This window comes from Leuresthes tenuis, unplaced genomic scaffold (genome assembly GCF_036924035.1).
Source record: "Leuresthes tenuis unplaced genomic scaffold, fLeuTen1.0.hap1 SCAF_10, whole genome shotgun sequence".
Lineage (NCBI taxonomy): Eukaryota > Metazoa > Chordata > Actinopteri > Atheriniformes > Atherinopsidae > Leuresthes > Leuresthes tenuis.
The window spans coordinates 13,833,893-13,853,020 of record NW_027325364.1 but is presented as its reverse complement, the minus strand read 5'-3'; the positions used below and the strand labels follow the sequence as shown (position 1 = coordinate 13,853,020).

The 19,128-nt window shown below is 43.0% G+C and overlaps 1 protein-coding gene across 1 annotated transcript in view; it reads right to left on the bottom strand.

The window, feature by feature from the left end:
• efna4 (ephrin A4) overlaps positions 1–18,566 on the bottom strand; it is a 30,993-nt gene extending 12,427 nt beyond the window's left edge. Inside the window, exon 1 of the mRNA XM_072394236.1 lies at positions 18,022–18,566. Within this exon, the coding sequence (XP_072250337.1) occupies positions 18,022–18,143 (122 nt within the window). The 5' untranslated portion in view covers positions 18,144–18,566. The remainder of the gene's footprint in view (positions 1–18,021) is intronic.
• Positions 18,567–19,128: the final 562 nt, after the last annotated feature.

Sequence of the window (19,128 nt, the reverse complement as noted above, 5' to 3'; positions counted from 1 at the left end):
GTTTAAAGTAAACAACGCTCCCTTTGCTGTCTACCTCCTACTACAAAGCTCTGACAGGTGGAGGTGTGTACAAATTACAAGTGAACATGCATGTACAACAATGTCAATTTAAGATGACTTTTGGCATCATGACAACTCTGGACAAGACAGCAGAATAAGAACAGAAGAGCTGCATAATATATGCCCTTTCAGACTGAGTATTTGGACTCCCTGTCAGCTAGAGTAGAGAATAAAGAATGATCCAGACATGAACTAATAGGGAAAATAGAAGAGGGAAGAAATTGAAGTGAATTTGACATGAAGAAATCATAAAATTACAGCATCGCAGAAATGTGGCAAATGAAGGGAGTGATGGAGAAATATGAAAAGAATCCCAGAGAAAAACAGAAGACTGACATAAAGAGTTGTGGAGAAAGGCTAAGGCAAAGACAAAAGGAAAACATAATGCAAATAAAAAGAGAAAAGTTAGATGAATTGGTGAATTAAGTGAACTAAAGAGAAAGGAAAGTAAAGTGTTTTAATTAGCGACCCCAGAGAGTCTGAGTGCAGACACACAGAGAGGAGAACAACGAAGAGGAGGAAGAGAGCAGACAGACTTTAATTGGTCTTCTCTTTGCGTGGGGCAAGAGAGAGGAGAACAAGGGGCAGAATGTGGCTCAGGAAGAAGGTTCAGCTCCGTCAGTGGGAGTCTTTATAGAGGGGTGACAGAGCAGAGGAGAGAGGAAGGGAATGCTGGGAGTCAGTGAAGGGGAACATGGGAGGGAAAAGGAGTGTGGAATGGGGAAGGGGTGGAGGTGGTGGTGCATGGCAGAGTAGTCTCAAGTTAAGTAGTCGGACAAAGAAGAGAGCAAAAGAATAAAAAGGGAGGAAAAATGAGTGCAGAGAAGCAAGAGGAGGAGGTGACACAACTGATGAAAACAGAAAAATGAGGGTATCGAAGATAGATGGAGCAATGAGAGGTGAAATGACAAGAAAAAAACTAAAATATAGCTCCACCTTTTCTATCATAGGGACTATGAAACTGAATGCCACTGCAATGGGGGCATATTTCTTTGTGAAAAAATTAAGCAGAAAAGTGGAAACTCAAGTGTGTGCTGGTGAGACCCAGGAGGCAGGTCTTACCAAAGCTGCTTCCTGCTCAACGGCTACTATAAGGAATGGACTATTTATCATCAGGACAAGACACCATCGATCATCATCCTTCACTCAGGACTCAGGACAAACACACCTTCCCATGATCAATATCCCCTTTGCGAATGTGTGTTTGTGCCTAGCGATGTCCAATAGCTCTATTACCTGTGTGCGCTAATTACAGCAGAAAGGTGCTTTGATTGTGTGGTTAGATGAACACTAAACCAGCACTAACCAGCGTGTGAACCAGCACAAGCACACACACAGCCTGTTTCTCTTCGCACCACCTGTGGTGCTTTTTAAGACACCTCTGAGGCAGAGAATGTTTTACGGTTGAAGTGTGTGCGCATGTTACAATAGATACGTGCTGTGTCAATATGCTGCACACCCAGCTATGCGTCATTCATCTCAAGATTCCTTCTTGCAGCTCAGGTCCCATCCCCCGCTGTCCAAACCTTCACTGTATTCCTCCTTATCCTCCTCTTCTACTCCATCTTCTCCCTCGTCTTTCCCCACTTGGTTGACATGCACTCATCCAGCATCTATTGCTTTCAGAGACTGCAGATTCTATATAACCTGACCCCCTACATCCCACAAGCCTCCAACCTCAGCCTGCACCATATGCACGCCTGCAATTACAGAGTCTGTGTGCTGAACTGATGTCAACCTGTCATCCCTGTTTCCCTCCTCTTCCCTTCCTTCTTCCCCTTCCTCGTCTCCGGCCCTGGTAGGTTTGGGTACGCCCTAATTACACTCAGCATCCTCCCCTCCTGCCAGCCAAAAAACAGCAGAGTGGTGACAGCGCAGGGGCATCGTGGGAGCTCTGAGGAGCTGTGGGTGTCTGAGAAGAGAGCACTAGAGCAGCCTATCAGTGGGAGAATCCTCGAGAACGCAACAAAGAGGACTGGTTGCGTCCAGTTGGCTTGAGCAGAGGGACATGGTAAAAATACGCATGCGCACTCACGGCACACAGACAAATGTTCGCACACACACAGCAGGACATGAAAGTACTTCAGGAAAAGAAAAACATACTCCATCCCTGTTGCCACAGGGTGATCAGTGACACCCTCCTGAGGACTGGTGCAAACTTGTGGTTGATAAAGAAAAATCTTACAGAGGAGCCGAATTGAAAATAAAATGATTCAGTGAAAAACTTTTCAACATTTATCCCTTCATAATCACAGGAAATTGTGTTCAAAATTCAAAAACTGAACATAGCAGATATCCTGCAGATGTGAACGTGTGTGCAAACAGAGGCATAGATGTGTGTGTATGTAGTTATAATGAAATGCAGGGGGTTGACTGTGGCAGAGACCTTTGATCCTTTAATATGAGAGAATAATTAAAGGAGCAACAATCTTGCAACACAGCCTCAGGAATATAGAACAGATACTCGAACGTTCCCAGCAGCTGCATACTTTGAATCCCAACTACACCGGGGCTCTTAACAAATGTACTGCACATAAATATCGGGGATAAAAATATACCACAAAGAACATGCTAATAATATGCCCACACTGTACATGCAGTAGCTCCTGAATAAATACAGGAAATGCATGCGGTATGTGCAGTGGTGTTAATTCAAATCTTTCTGCTAGTGATGGAACACTAACCAGCCCCCTGTAAGAGCCTTTTGGTTCCTTGCATTGATGGTGGGAAGCCAGAGGGCTTGGTTGAGCCTCAGTTTTTCCGTGCTCAATCGCAGCAGGGTGACCACTTACTCAAGGTAGTATGCTGACTGAGCACAGCACTCCGTGGTCACCCTGACTTGGCTACACATACACGGTTACATACACTGTGGTAAGTGTTGTTGGAAAACATTGGGTGGATCTTTGGCGATTGCAAGGAGTCTGACTTTGTGAGGTAGCATTGCATATTTCAGCTTTCTTTTCGTATTCTTAGATGGGTGCGATTACCACAAGCGTTTGCGAGGTGAGTCATTAGTCTCAGTGAATAAAGCAATGTGTTCACAGCATCAGTAATGGAGTTGTCAGTTTAATGCCATCAAAAAGAACAGGTCAGACCTGCAACAAAAACAACAAAACTTCAGCTCATTCTAAGATGTAAATCTGCGCTGGGCTTTCATGCAGGGTTAACCTTTGATGAGCTTCGACAAAATGTGCTTTCGACCAGCTACAAATGGTCTTGGCTAGCTTTTGAAGAAAGTGGAAGCCACAGTCATATTGGTTTTGTTGCACCATACAATTTTACATGACTCCATTCTGCCAGAATACATTTAGAGAATAGTTTGCAGTGAGTTGTGATGGCAAATCTCCTGAATGAACTGCTTTACATCATTGTCATTAACAACTCAGTTAGCCAGTAAGCTACCTCGTCAGGTTGGGGGCTGGAAAATGCTGACATATTCTCCCACCTGCCATTTCCAGCAGATGAGTGCTCAGTGATTTCTTTTCTGTCATGATGTAGCAGTGTATCTCCCTTCCGAGAAGCCTCATACTTCTGCTAATCATTTATAAAAACTTTTGCCAATTCTTTTGGGCTTCCACCACTCAGATCAACAGTTTTGTGGAGCAGTGCCAGTTTTCCACACATGCACTGGTATTTCAAAGAGACGTATTAATGTTTTTTAGCACTTCCTGTTGGTGATGCCCAGGCACTAAATCACATTACTAAAAAGGTCTAAAGGGAAACTCAAAGAGAGCAGACCTCTGAATTATTATCATGATGAGGGAGAAACAAGAATTGTGATGTTGGGCAGATGTATAAATTCAGACCTGGAAAGCCTTTTGTGGGAATAGCAGCAATCTGCTGTTGGGAATCACTGATGAAAAAGGATGAGAGAAGTAACGACGAAAAAGAGCCCAAAGATAGTTCAGGAAGACAATGAATGTCAGATAGTTTGCTGAAGAAAGAGAACAGTGTTTCCTTGAGGTCTCTAAAGTTTCAGTGACCTCTTAGACCACAGGCTATCCTGTGATCAGAGGAAAAAAAAGAATGAAAAAGGTAAAATAACGAGAGGAACAGACTTCATCACCTCTATGAGTTTACAAGGCTCGAATCTTTCTGTTCACCATTTCTTCTCTCCTACTTGATCTCTCTCCACATAGATGGAAAACAAAACAAAATTAGGACAACCCCCCACTCACCTCGTTGTGCCCCCCTTCACACCAACACAAAGCTGTGCTGTGTTCGCAGCCCAAACACCACTGTTGTGTCTATCCTGGTGCTTACTCCCCTCAACGCACATAAACAAGGATGTTACCCCCCATCTATGACCATCTGTGGCCCCCCCACCACCTCGTCTGTCCAGCTGGCTCAAAAATCCTTTTATTACACCCCCTTCCACCTCACACCCTCAAGAGTCTGTGGACTCCACGTCTTTAGACTTTTGGTTTCATTAAACTGTGGTCAAACACATGATAAATACCTCATCATGGACAGGAAAGATGGACTTGAGAGGAACGAGCTGTTGTTCTTATCTACTCTTTCCTGTTTGGCATGCCTAAGCAAGAGTGTGCGCGCTTGTAAGTGTGTGTCGTTGCTTTCCTGAAGGTCAGCAGGATGTGCAACTGTGCTGTACACCAGACTGTTGCTTTCTGTTCTGTGACTTGTAACCTTCACAAGTGGATGGTATGTGAACTCTGTTCGCCACATTTCCCCCTCTACTGTCTTCATTTGTTTTCTTTACATGCAACCTCTGAGCACTCACATTTGCATTAATATGCCTTAAGATCTGGAAGCTTATCTCAACTCTGGCAACGACTGTACCATCAGACAAACAAAATACTTCTGTTCTCAAGAGGATAGTGGAACATAGGCACACATCTAAACAGTCACGAAGTATCAATTGGGGTTGTTAACTTGCTACATTTTTACCTCTCCGGAGCCAGGGTATATATGTGACACCTTAATGAAGTGATTGGTTGCACATTTCTTTCTCTGTAGACTCAATTAAATTACCAGAAGGCACAGGCCATTCACACTACTCTTAATTCATACTGTGGGGATCAGCAGGCTGCCTCAGGCACCACAAATTCCTATCAATTTACAGACACAGATAAAACACACAGATATATGGCCACCTGCTGCTTCAAGGCCAAAAGGATTCTCATCCACAAGTAAAGACAGACCCTATTTTCTGCCTGTTATGGCATAGGTCTGTTTGGTGTGTGTATGCGTGTCCATTCTGTGTGACTCAGCAGCACAACAGGATGTATAGCTATGGCTAGCAGAGCTGAGGAAAATTGCCCGATTCAAGCCCAGAGGATCCATCTGTTTGGGAACCAATTCATCTGGACCATTTTGATATGGCTGCAGGTCTGCAGAAACCATCATCTCCTCTTGCGGCAGAGCTCTCTCATGCATAGGCACCACTCCTCCTGTGTGGTCGAGCCTGATCCTAAAATAAGCTTTCCAGTGACTTTTCTAGGAGGTATGAAATTACTGTGAACGACGTACAGTAAATGGGCCAGAGTGCAGTCCTGCAGTCTGTTTATTTTGTCCTTTTCACAGGAGGCACTGTACGGTGAAATGTGGCCTTACTTTGACCACCAGCACTGCAGCAGGACAAAGTCGCATTGACTCTTACCTGTGCTATGTGGAGGTGGCCACATTTTTAGGGAAGGGAAGAAAAAGAGGGCACAAGAGTTTCAAATGGCGTGCAGAGAAGAGTGACGGGGACTGTGTGTGTGGCTAAAGAAATGTGCACAAGCAAAAAACGCCGTGCACGTACAACAAGGGGGTGTACAAGGGGGTAAATAAGGTCAGACGTGCCGTTACCAAGACAACCACCAATCCGTAGCTGGGATTGGTGCCAAGCCAACACCCCACCCATTCATCCTTCGCTCCATCCGTCTTTTTCCTGCATCCCACTGTCAGACAGCCTAAACCTCAGAGTAATGACTGCTCTCCATGTTTTAGTGGTCTAAATGGAGCTGCAGCGTAAATACAGGGCTGATTTGTACAGGTGCCAGGCTCGGATACATAAAGTTGAATATAGCTACTGAACCTTACCGCTCTGACACTGACAGGACCAACTTACGAGATGAAGGGAGGAGGTTACGACTATGATAGGTGGCTTCGAAAAGCGATGATTCAATCCATCTAGAAAATCCATCAAAGAGCATTGCTGCAAACTAGTAACTCAGCAAATCCACTGCGTCAATATCGTTCGTCGAACATATATGTACGAGAATGCCTCCAGGAGTTTAGAATAATTAATAATAACTTTGTAGTAAGCAGCAATTATATGAAGTGCTTGTCACATAGAGTTGCAATCCACCAGCATAACTCCCATTAAAGAAAAAGTTATTTGAAAAAAATTAACCATAATAGTGGTAGTAACCCGATGTTTAAAAACAGGGACAATTGTGTGATCAACAGAAACATAATTAATCATTTTTCCATCGTCCAAGTGTTTTCATATAAGCACAAATGCAAAACATTCTCTGGTTTCAGTCACTAGAGTAAAATATTGGGAGTTTACATTTATGCTTGACGTGGGTCATATTCATCTCGAGTCTCTGGCAGGTTGATGGTAAATATTCATATTAAAATGGGTAACTGCATAAGCATGCTGGTGCACACTGATAAACAACAGCATATAAATGAGGATAAAAAAAGAAATCCTCTACTAAAAGCACAAACATAGACAACATTTGATGAACACAGATAAAACAAAATTCAAAAGAAATCTTTACAAATATCCAAAGTTTTCAAATAAAAGGAAAAACAATCATCTCTTTCTAACTCTAATTAAGGAGCTTTGGTGCCTAAACCAGACGTTTCCTGCGTTTTCTGAGGGCTTTTTCTGCATCTAAACACTCCGAGAACAACAGGAACAGTAAGCGTCACAACCGAAAGGTTCACACAGCGTAAATGTATGATGATTGTTCCAGCACATGAGTGCAGCCCCGTCAGTCGACTTCACAGGAATTAAACATCAGGAAAAACTGATACCCATATCAGTACATGTATACAAATTCATATTGTGTATATCCTTGGTAACAGAAACATAAAACAGTAACTTTCTCCTCTAGCTATTGATCCTTTCCTGCTCTCCAAATGTAATGTCCACATTAAACTCAGCTTTGAAAACCTGACAAATTTAGAACCAAATATTGAGCAATGAAAGGTGACGGATGCTTTGAAAACTCATGAAAGGTTCTATTTTTGGGCACATTATGGACATCAGTACTACAAATTAGCTCTCAATCAACCAAAACCCATCTTTGTAGGAATGCTAATAAATATCAAAGCCAAAGCGCATTAGAAGAAAAAGAATGTAACAATTTTCATATTGTATGATAAACGCCCTTTGTACTTTTGATTTTTTTTTTCTCCCCCTTCTGGAGTGCATCCTGGCAGCTCATGCATGCCCTGCACTCTCTTTAATCTGACTGAATTTAACCATGAATAGCTTCGGCTGAGGTCTTTTAGCCCACCTGTGTAAGTGGGTTAAGGAGAACATGCGAGTAACCCCTTGGACATGCAAGACATATTTAATCAGATACAGTCACTACAGTGGAAAGGACACTCGCAAAGCACATACACTCAGCCAATAAATCAGACTTAGCTTTGAGAATCCATCATTGACAAACTGGGTCACACTTTTGATGTAGTTTCTTTCTCATTCGTGCACGCGTTTTTTTGTCTTGTTGTCTATGATGTGAAGGTCAGTGCCGGATAGGCAGCAGACCGTTTATCCCACGTATACATTCCCTCTCACTTTACTAGTGTCTGATGACGATGTGGTTGTTAGTGGTGGAATGGCTAGTTGTTGGGCCGAATCTACCTTTCGGTTTGTCAGTCACACACACACACACGCGCGCACGTGTGCACGCACGCACACACACAGTTAAGACATGTCAAGGAAACCTGCTCTAATACATCCAACTGGCCTGAATAATTTAAATAGAAGGAAGGAAAGGAAAGGAGAAGCTAGAGAGATACATTGGAGAGGCAGAAGAGTTGAGGAGTAACTAGAATAAGCAGGCGGCTTTCAGTCCTTCTGACTCTTGGTCAACTTATTTAAAAACTTCTATTCTTGGTTTCACTCCCTTGTGCTGTCTTTCACCCCATCTTCCACAGGTCCCATATCCTTCCACACTCAGCGTGCCTACACCTTCCCATCCTCTCCTCCCTTCACTGCTTTTTCCACCACTTTCTTTTTTTTTTTTTTTTTTTTTTTTTTTTTTTTACCCATTCTGCCCTCAGTCCCTCCCTCCCTCCGTCTTTCTCTCTGTTTATCTAAGCACTTTCACGGTCACTGCTTTAGAATCCCAGGAGTCTAAACTGCCCCCTTCCCTCTCCCGCCCTCGTAGCCGATCCATGCTTCTCTCTGGCTTTCCATCTTTCTCCGTCACATCGGTTGAGATTCATATCACTCCGTGTGTCGGGGGTATGGAAGGTCCACTTTATTCCTCCTCAAGGCATCCAGCTTTGTCCTGTTCTAGTCACGCACAGCCACCCGCCCGCCCCACTCCACTCCACCCGCCCTACCCCACCTGCCCCACTCCACCCTCATGAACATACAGTAGAGGGTCAATCAAAAGAGCCAAGAAACAATATTACAGATTTTTTCCCCCAGCAAGCAGAGTGCATTTGGCTAGAGTTAGAATTTTTATTCTTTGCTATTAAAAAACTCTGCATAGCATTTTCAGCACCAATACATTACTTTAATTTTGTGACTTAAGATAAATCTTTATGACACTTGTGTTGATAGAACTGGATGACACGGTCGACCTTGAAGACCCTGACTTTCTTAGAAAGGACATTTCAGGCCAGAGTTCCACAACACGGATGAAAGGTTCAGACACAATAAGAGCAAAGAGGAGGGGGGTTGGTTAGAAAGGAAGGAAGTGGCGAGGGTCATGAGGAGAGGTGCAGACAGGATTAACTGATTAATTTGGGATTAAAGATGACTGGTCGGTGCTTTAAGTAATGAACCACAATGACCCCAAAATTACAAGATTAACCCACAGGCAGTAAGGTATGTGTGACTGTGAGCAAGTCTTTTTCTTAATAGTAACATGATTAATAGTTACTGTTAATCAGATGCAAACTATGCAGATACCACAAACATCCATTAACTTTGTAGCTTTGGTGAAGAACAATACTTCTCTGACCAATATTCTGTTCTGAGAGAAAGTTTTTAAAAAATGTGGTGAGTAAGGGACTTTGAGACTTTCATGACTAGGCATTTGCCATTGAGTGTATTTTAGGAAAACACACATATTAATCCACAATCATAAACATGGAGTGTCTGCTCCAGTGTTTTGAGAGATGCACTGTTTACAAGAACTCTATTTGCAGCTGAATAGGGGAGCAATGAGATTCATGAGTTCTCCTGCTACAAGGCCACGGCTATGGAGATTTGGGACAAGGCTATTTCTCCTCTTCCTTTCAGCACAAAATACAACCACCGCTCAAGAGGTTTTAAGACTGTAGATTACATAAACCTGATCGTTTGTGACAAATTTAAACAAATATACTGATGGAAGTGACAATGAACAATCAATCTAAAACGGGCAGTTTCCACGAGGATGTAGAAAAAAAAAAAAACTTGCTGCTTGTACAGTATGCACAATGTTTCACTTCACACTCACTCTGCCTGCAGGGGTGGAACATATGTTTGCATATGTAAACATATAGTGCACAATAGGGGCTTAAGTGTTGAGTGCAACATTTTTTAGGAGAAAAAATATAATGAAAGAAAACAGAGAACAGAGAAACAGAGAGAAAAATAGCAGTCAGAGTACCGGGAGACAGGGATTAAACTTGGCTTTATTGAACGCACACGCACACACACACACACACACACACACACACAAAAAAACATGGTACTGGTTACAGCTACAAAAGTAACACATCTAAATATGCTTCCAAACATCCACCTCCAGTTAGTATCAAAGAATCTGAGCGTCGGCATTTTTAAATGAGCACATGTTCCCACATTTTGTCCTTTTTTTTTTTCTTTCCCCCACTCAGGTACAGACGCTCTGCTGCAACAAACCAGAAAGCAGCGTCAGTTCTAAATGGATTGCGATTCCTCCTCAGGCTCTTTCCCGAGTTCGAGCAGCGACGTGCAGACCGGGTGATTGTACCATTGGTTGTATGTACGCCGCGTCTCTCTACGACACCTGTATACAACGCCTGCGTCACCATGTTCGTGTGTGTGTGTGTAGAAGGGGTGGAGGAAGGGTTCGCTCCTCACGCCTCTTTTTGACAGTGATAGTAATACCCATAGACATCCTTTCTTCCTCCCCCTCCCCCCACACCCCCTCCTCATCCCTCCATCCCCGAGGGCCTTCCTGAGCTGTTTTGGGAGTTGAAATCTGTTGACTCTCTCCCCACCATCCTCTCCTTAACACATTCTGCATCCCTCACTCCCTCCACTGCAGGTCTAATGTTTTTTACTATCTCTAGGGGTTGACGGGGACAAAAAAATGAGGCATAGAGGATGTGTATATGTTCATGTGTGGTGTGTGTGCAAACCCCCCCACAAAAAAAACAAAGAAACAGAGGCAAAAGTATGCTACGCTTCCATACTTCTGGGAGGCAATGCCAAAATAATATTAGTTTTTATTTCACCATGGAAAATTGCCTTAAAAAAGAAAAAATAATACGAAAAAAAATCTAATATCTATTTAGTGCAACATTTGTCCCAAAGCGCAGGAATAAGGAACTGTTCATTAGAATAATAATAAAAATAATAACTGCAGTAATAATTGAAAAAAAAAATGTATGAAGTGTTGCTCCTGAAAAGTAAAAGACAAGAGTATCCAGCTAATAAAAAAAAAAAAACACATTCTCACCACTTTTAATGTGTTTTCCTTTTTATTACCTTTAGTCTCTTTGCTGTTTCCAGATAAAGTGTAAAGGAGCTATATTTTCTAGCAAGTTTAGTAGCCAATAAAGTTGATCGACCGCTCCTCTGGATACACACACATCTCAGTCAAGTCACAATGTACTACAATGTGTTCAAAACATGACACCTTGCTACAAGACAAACAGATTTATGGACAACAGAGGACATAATTAGTCAAATCTAATCAATAGATAAAAAGCGTTGAGCTTTGCAGGTCAAAGCAAACAGCCTCTGTGCAGGTTTTTAATTGCTTAAGAATTTTTCCATTTCCTTTAGGGAGTGCAGGTCTGGAACAGAATTAATTTTTATTCAAAACAAGATAATTTTTTTATTCCTCATTACGCCTTTCTGTGGTACGATCACATTATACTATTATCATAACTACATCAGACGCATTTACGTTTTCATAATCTCAATAACTTAACACTTGAAAGCACTGATTTGCCATTTTTAAAGACACTTGGAAGAAAAAGGAAAAAAAAAGAAGAAGCAGTTAAGCCTGCTATACAGATTTATTGGGTCTTTACTTTAATCCAGTGACACGCTGCACCATTTTCGAGATAACGCTTCAGCGCTGCGTCTCCAAATTTGTGAATTCTAAGCTGCTGACTTGCCACAAGACTACCGCAGCACCATGAGAAGGCTCATGATAACAACAGCGGGGGTTTGCTGAGAAATTTGCCAAAACCACCAAACGTTCTGTACCAAAAAGAAGATCAACAAAGATGATTTATCTGCTGTACATGAGGCATGGCTGTTTAAGCTCTGCAGTCACTAACACTCATTCAGGAACCAAAACAAGTAAATTGCGACACAATATTGGTCCTAAATTCATAGAGATCGCGGCAAACAAAACAAGGGGACACTTTATGGGAAATGTGTTTCGAGAAGCCGTTTTAGAGTGAGCAAATACACAAAAGAAAAACCTTTTGAGCGATTGCCCTTAAGCCCCTTTCAACACAGGAGGTATGATGGCAAACATGTCTCAGTGTCCTTCTGGCAGTGAAGAGCTTGTCTTGTACAATAATCCGGGCTCCTGCTACAGCCTTTTGCTCTGCCTGGGTCAATACTAATTCAATTTCTGTCTCTGGGAATTCCCAGACTGCTTCTCGGTAGGATTTCTGAGCTGAGTGAAAAGAGTACGAGGTTATATGTACTTGTGTGTGTCTGCCCGTTTCTCCCTGCACACGTGCGTGAGAAATTCTACAATGCACGTATTGGTTAAACAACCAACATATTGTTTTGGTCAGGCTTAAATTGAGAGCGTTTCCCACATTTTGTGTTTACAAAATTCTTCCCCCACTAATTTAATTGCTGCTTTGTGCATCAAAGGACTACACAGTTTGTCTGACACCAGCAACAATGACAGCTCATTGTGAGCTATGAATGAATGAACGCGCTCCCACTCAGTGCTCACCAACAGCCCTTAACCACCATAACCACCCTCTTCACACGCACACGGCACAGCAGCCATTTTGTGCCAAAGTCAGGCTGCTCTGTGCCAACTGAGCTGCAGACATCACTGAAACTTATTTCATTCCACAGCTGCCCCACCTCCCTCGGAGACATTCATACAAAGCAACTTATTATAGCTTAATGCAGCCTAATATTGATGTATGTGTGCACACAGAGAAACAGGGCAGCATGGGAAGAGAAATTGGGAAAAGAGATGGGTCCATATGCAGTCTGGTGATAATGCGAGAAGGCGGCGATAATATCTGGGTGTTAAATTGGTATCGATTGACTAAATATCCTGACCAGGAGGAGAGAGCGGTCGTCCTTTCATGCTTGTGCACCATGTCTGCTCCGACACCTCCAAGCTGCACTGTGACTATCTGATCCATTTTAATACAGACGTCCTCACTGCTAGGCCTCTGCCCGAAAATCCTTTTCAACACAGTGTGCCCGAGTCTTCCTGTGCGCGGGTATCTCAGCCTTCGCTTCAATTGCAAAGATAATTTTTTTTTGTGCAACAATGAAGCCGGTTTCATTCTGAGGTATACTATATCACTAAACAGCAAAATGGAGGATTTCTGGTTTCACACAGATGCATGCATGAAAAGTGAAGGACGTAACAGATACTAGTAAATAAATGTTTCTGTAAAGAAACTGTGGCGCGATATTCTCTCTGCATGACCCGCCTCTAAAAAAGAAAAAGAAAAAAACAGGCATCCAGGGGCAACAATCTGCTGTTTCCCTTGAACACTTCAGTCACACCTAAAATCAACTAACGAGTGGAAACCAAACAATGACCCATTTAGACAAGGGACCGGCACAGCGGTTGGTAAACGTTCCCACAGCCGCATGCCACTGGCCGGAAAAGTCGGATTTTTTCCAGTTGAAGCCACTTTCACTGCTGGCTGTGAGAGAAGTTTGAAATCTTGTTAAGAAAAATAAATAAAACACTAATGAATTCATGACTTAAGTGTTTTTACAGGGCTGATACGTTTATGGGCTTTGTTTTTCCAGAACTGAAATCTATCACACTCCATCTCTTGTCAAGGAAACAAACACCTCCCTTTTACGCAAACTAGCAGGACAGCTCCAAAAGCACACATACACACACCTCTGACAGAGCTATTGTTCCACTGAAACGAACCTCAGCCGACAACAATGGCACCAAATGCCAATTCTCAGGCTTACAAATCACTAAAATCACTGCCCTGCATTGTTTAGTGACAGTGATGAAAAAGCTCAAGTGTACACAAAGTTAACTAGTTCACTGATAATACACTCAAACCACAAACAAACATACAAAGCACGCTTACAAAGACTGATAAGGCACACAACTGCACTCGCAATTGCATCTCTGAATCCACACAGACCGCGAGACGGCATCCAGTGAGACAATAGAGAGACACAGTAAAAGACAGAAAGACACTGATACAGCTACATGACAGATGAAGAGAGAAGGAGGGGAGAGAGAAATTGCTTTGTTAGCAGGACAGGGAATAAAGTGGTAATTACCTCACTGTGGGTTTGTTGATTATAGTTCAGCCAGGTTCTCAATGTTAATCATTTACCAGGGGAAGATGGAGATTAGTACAGACAGACAGAGAGGAGAGATAGCAGACAGTATGAGAAATACCTTCATTTGCATGCACACACACACACACACACACACAATATGGAGAAGGGATGGACACAGACAGACTGCTGGATGAAGAAATTGAATGAAAAAAAAGAAAAGAAACTGACCTGAAAGTGCAATCATCTCCCCCAGGAAGACATAATTACAAACACTGTCTGCTTTCACTTTACTGTATGGTGCAGGTGTGTCTGCTGCGTGCACACGTACACATCTGAGTGTGTGCGTGAAGGTGTGGTATGCAGAATGTGATTTACTTTGGTATTTAAACTAGATCATTCATGAGTGCACACAGAGGGAAATGATGCATAAACAGAGCAGAGATTACACGGGAGACTTATGAGGGTTGCTTTCAATAAAGATACAGAAAACCAATACAAATATTCATCTCCTCACGCGCCGTTTAAACATGCTTCACTGGCTTGGAGCTCATCCTCAGCGTTTCTCAGAGGGGGTGAGAGATAGAGGCACAATGACAGAGAGAGTTCAGAGGGGTTTGTAGTTTTTTTGAATGCTTTAAGGTCTGTGTTCAAACTTGCAAAGTGCGCTTAAGCGAGGAAACGGACGAGAAAAAGAGGGTTATTTTATACTCATCAAGACGGCAAAAGTTAAAACGTTTCACTTTTAAGATCATCTGAAACTATTCAGGAGAAGAAAGAGAAATTTGGAAAAGAGGAATCAAAATAGTGTGAAACAAAGAACTTAAGCTTGAATCCAGAGGAACTGTTGCAACAAGTTTGCCCCCCCCTCCCTTCGTAGGTAAGAGGGGGAGCCAACAGTACAGGTAAGAGCCAAGAAGTCTGAGCACAAGGAAATGGAGAAGCTGATTTCAGGCCCAGGCATGGGTGACATTTATTCTTGTTACTGATGAGCGAGTGGCTCATATACAGATGGGGAAAAAAGCATCTTTCAAGCCATATCTTGCAAAAGTAATTCAATGCGTAAAGTTTTGGTGCTTTGAGTAAACTCCTTGACAGATTCCTGTGTGGCTTTATGAGGATGAATGAAGCCGAGAAAGCAGACACAGCTGCATCAGCAAATAGGCTGGCCACAGTGTTTGGGCCAACAGGTTTAAAAGCACACCATAGCGCACAAGAAGGGCCTGGATACGCCAATAAAATAGCTTGAGCTTCCTGCTCAAGAGAGAGATCAGCTAAATTGTCAGCGCACACCCACAAAAGCTCTGAGTACTGTGGTTATATAATTTTACTGACCTTTAACTGCTCCAGGAAGTACAAAATAATTTCTCATCTAATAAGGAACTATTGCTCTGAAGGAGACACAGTTATAAAATCGAGAGCGATCGTAAAGTCTGTTCATAAAAAAAATCATAAAAGAGCGCGATCACTTGAGCCCCACAAAGTAAGAGGCCAGGGTATCTGATTCCACAACATTCAGAGCTGACCCTGCAGTCAGTCTATCACTTTCATTTCAAAGCTCCATTTTTCAGTCTGGAGAGTGCTAAATGTCTGCCTGTTAAAGTGTTTCACTGAGCCTTTGTTACAAGCATATTAGTCAGCGAAGAACAGAGCAACGAGACCCTTCAGTCTTCACTTCACTGCCTCCGCTTCATTAAAACCATAAATCTAGACGTCGTAGGAGAGGTGATGGCCAGGGACCGTCTCCTGTCATCCATACTAAAAAGAGACTGTTTGCTAAAAAGCTACAATTACACGACCTGAGCCTGTATCATGACCTAGGGGTTTATCAGTGATATTTACAAAGACAGTTGAAGAGAAAACAAGCACAAGGCCAAATCAACAACATTGTGCCAATACAGCATTGACATATCCGCTTAAAAAGCTGTAGTGTTAGCAAACACTTGCTTATTGTTACACACACAGCAGATATGAAAGAATTTTAGTATGCATTTTAAGTCCCGCTTTTGCTAACGTGGTGAATGTAAATCCCAAACTGCTCCCTTCTGTGTCAATATTCATCCTGTTGTGTTATTTTATCAACTCCTAAGGGAAATAAGGTTGTATAGCTGCACACGCTGTATAGAGCACACACTCCCCCCGGTCACTCTGCAGATTAGTGTTGACCAAATGGAGTACAGTGGCCTTATAGGGGCTATTTCAATATCAACATTACAGATGAGAGCTGTGAAATCCAAATAGTAAAGTTTGAGGCTGTAGCTTAAAAATGCTACAAGGCCATGCGAAATGGGGAAGGGAAGGAAAACTGCAAAGCTGGTTGAAGCTTTTCTGTAAGATTAGTCAAAAGTGAGAGGTTTGTGTGTGTGATTTGTTAATATACAGCCTCAGGAAGGGAGTTTTGTCTGTATATACATAGCTAAACTGTAAACCATTACTCCAAAATAGACAAAAAAAGAGAAAGAAAGAAGGGTTCTATCTGTAGAAAGGATGTGATGCAGGTTTGGGCCCTGCAGTGCTGCGTTAAGCCAACAAAAGCAAGACTCCCCTGTCCCAGTGCTCCTTTTTCCTCTGCCTGGCTGCATTTGCAGGCCTCAGAACAACCTGTTTGGCCGACAGGCAGCTAACAGAAAATATGGTATGGGAAATTGACTCAAGCTCAACTAATCACACTGCCAATATCCATCACTGGGCAGGAGGGATTTGTGAGAGATAAAGGCGGAGAGGGAGGAGTGGGGAGAGTACAGACAAAAAAAAATAATTAAATGGAGAGCAGGGTGTAAGTAGGGAGGTAATGAAGAGTGAGAAAAGAGGAGAGGAGAGCGAGTCCCTGAGATTCTGGACATCTCTGCTCCACTGATAGCTTTGTGATTGGGTTGTGTTGCTGATGAGAGTGATTCTCTGCCACAGTGGGTTACCCTCCACCGTGATGCTGATGGCGTTGTGATTGTGTGGAGTTGCAGCAGACTGTGTGGCCCTGCACAAGCTGTGACCATTCATCCCTGAGTCTCTGAGGAACAACACGGTGCTGCCTAACCCTCACCGTGTTGGACTGGGTTTTGCTTGCCTGGACACACAGGATATAAAACCTGGCCGGCTCCAGTACAAGAGGAGCCCTGTATAGCTGACAAAGGAGCCTTTGGGGGATATTAATAGTCCCAGACGTTATATCTAGTCATCAACAAATGTAAAATACAAGACAAAGCACGGACAAAAAGGTCTTCGTGTCCACCAAGTATTCAGCAAAAAGGTCACCTGAAAGAGTGTTTGGGGAATCAGAGCTTTTGGTCTCTAAGTAAGCAGGAAAGAGACAGTGGTGGATGTGTTTTGGGCCTGGCCTGCCTCTGCAGGTTTCCCACCTCAACCCTTCAATTAACCAGACTGGAACACCTGGATCAGCAGGTGAGCCTCACTCTGCCTTGCTAATGCCCCCAATCAACCCATTACACACACTAACAAACACACACCTCCCCATTACTCAACTACATATATTCACTTATGCACATAAGTGCTTAAGACTTTAATGCACACCTGTGCCATGAGAATGCCATCAAGGGCATTAATCACAACAAACGCTTGAGAAAACCCCTGACTTCTGGCTTTCTATAACCAGCATAATGACTAACTACAACACAAAAGACAACAGACTGGTGAAAAGCAGAGCTGGAGTGTGGTCATTATGATTAAGATAACTGGCTGCAGGAAGAAGGTGCAAGCAGGAAACTGTGTCTCAAAATGAACCCAGGGTCCAACTGTATCCACAGAGCTACTTTATTTAAGATAAATACCAGTCTGATAGCTTTTGGGTTAGAGCAGCCTTTAAGTAATCATACTTGCTCTGCACCCCTCTTTAATTAAAACACAAGGACGTGATCTACCGCATAGCTGAGATTCTTTAAACAAACCAAAGTCTGACTCATTTTGAAGGCGTTCAGGTTGTTGTGCAATAGTAAGGCAAGGCAAGTTCAGACCGGCTATGTTGGTTCTGCGCAAAGGCCACAGATTGAACCAGTTTGACCCTTAACTCCGAGCCTTCCTTTAACCTGCAGGGGGAAGGAGCCCACACAGCAGTCTCATTACTCACAGAGTTTTCTCACCTTGTGTTAGTAGAGTTCCAATAAACGACGTGTCTTTTGGCTACAACAGCTGAGATCATGCTGAGGAGGAAAATCGTGGCTTTCCAGGCAGCCGCGGCTCCCGGTGTCCACATGGAGCCCATCCTGGCCGCCGCGCAGCTTCTGTACCCGACTGGGAGGGAATCAGGTAAGGAGACCTGACGGAGGAGCGCGGTGAACAACTTTCCCCTGAGGCTTCACCAGCTCATCAACGAACTCAAAACTTCTACGTCATCTGCTGCTGCAGTTTGGCATGATGCATCAAGTCAAACTGACTGAAGTGTCTCCAAAACAAAGATTTAAGAGTCACAAGCTGTGAGGTGGAAGGTGCGCTCCTCCACGGTGAAAAGCTCCAGAAAGTTTGGCCACAGTCGACATAGTGGTTTAAGGCCGAGATCTCTTCACAGCAAAGCGAAACACTTAAAAAAGACACATGATCTGAGTTTGAAGGTTAGAGTGTTAGGTACAGTAATCGGTCAGATTATCAATTTAGACTGCCAGCTGGTTTGGCAGCAACAGGCTGCGGAGCGCTGGAAGGGCGGATGCGCTGGGCTGAGGGCGGTGCCGGGGAAAACTTCTGGCCAATCAATCGACAAGGGTGTGGTTATGTATGATTCTGCAGTAAATAGTTAAATCCTGGGGAGGTGCGCCGACTGGTGTGAGAAGAACGTGTGTTACCATATCAGTTTTTTTCTTTTCACAGAAACCTGGGACCCATGTGGCTGTCCCAGTTACCTAAAATCAGCACGGATGGATTGTGGGAGATGGATTTTTGATATATTTGTAGCCACTTTGTGTTTCTTTGTAATCGTTTTGTGTTTCTTTATGGTTGTTTTTATTTCATTTTGAAGACCTTCTTGATTATTGTATGTCTCAGGAGTTTTTATGTGTCTGTGGTCTCCTTTTGCAACTCAACAAATTAGTCTATGTCATATTGGTCATTTTAATCTTTTTTTCCTGGTAATTTTTCATTAAACTCTGAGTCACAGCTTTGATGTTTAGTTTAACTGTTGATGCGATGCTTCCTTTGTATTCTTTTTTGGGTCACATTTATAACATGTTTTCAATGAGGTATGCAGAACCGTGTCT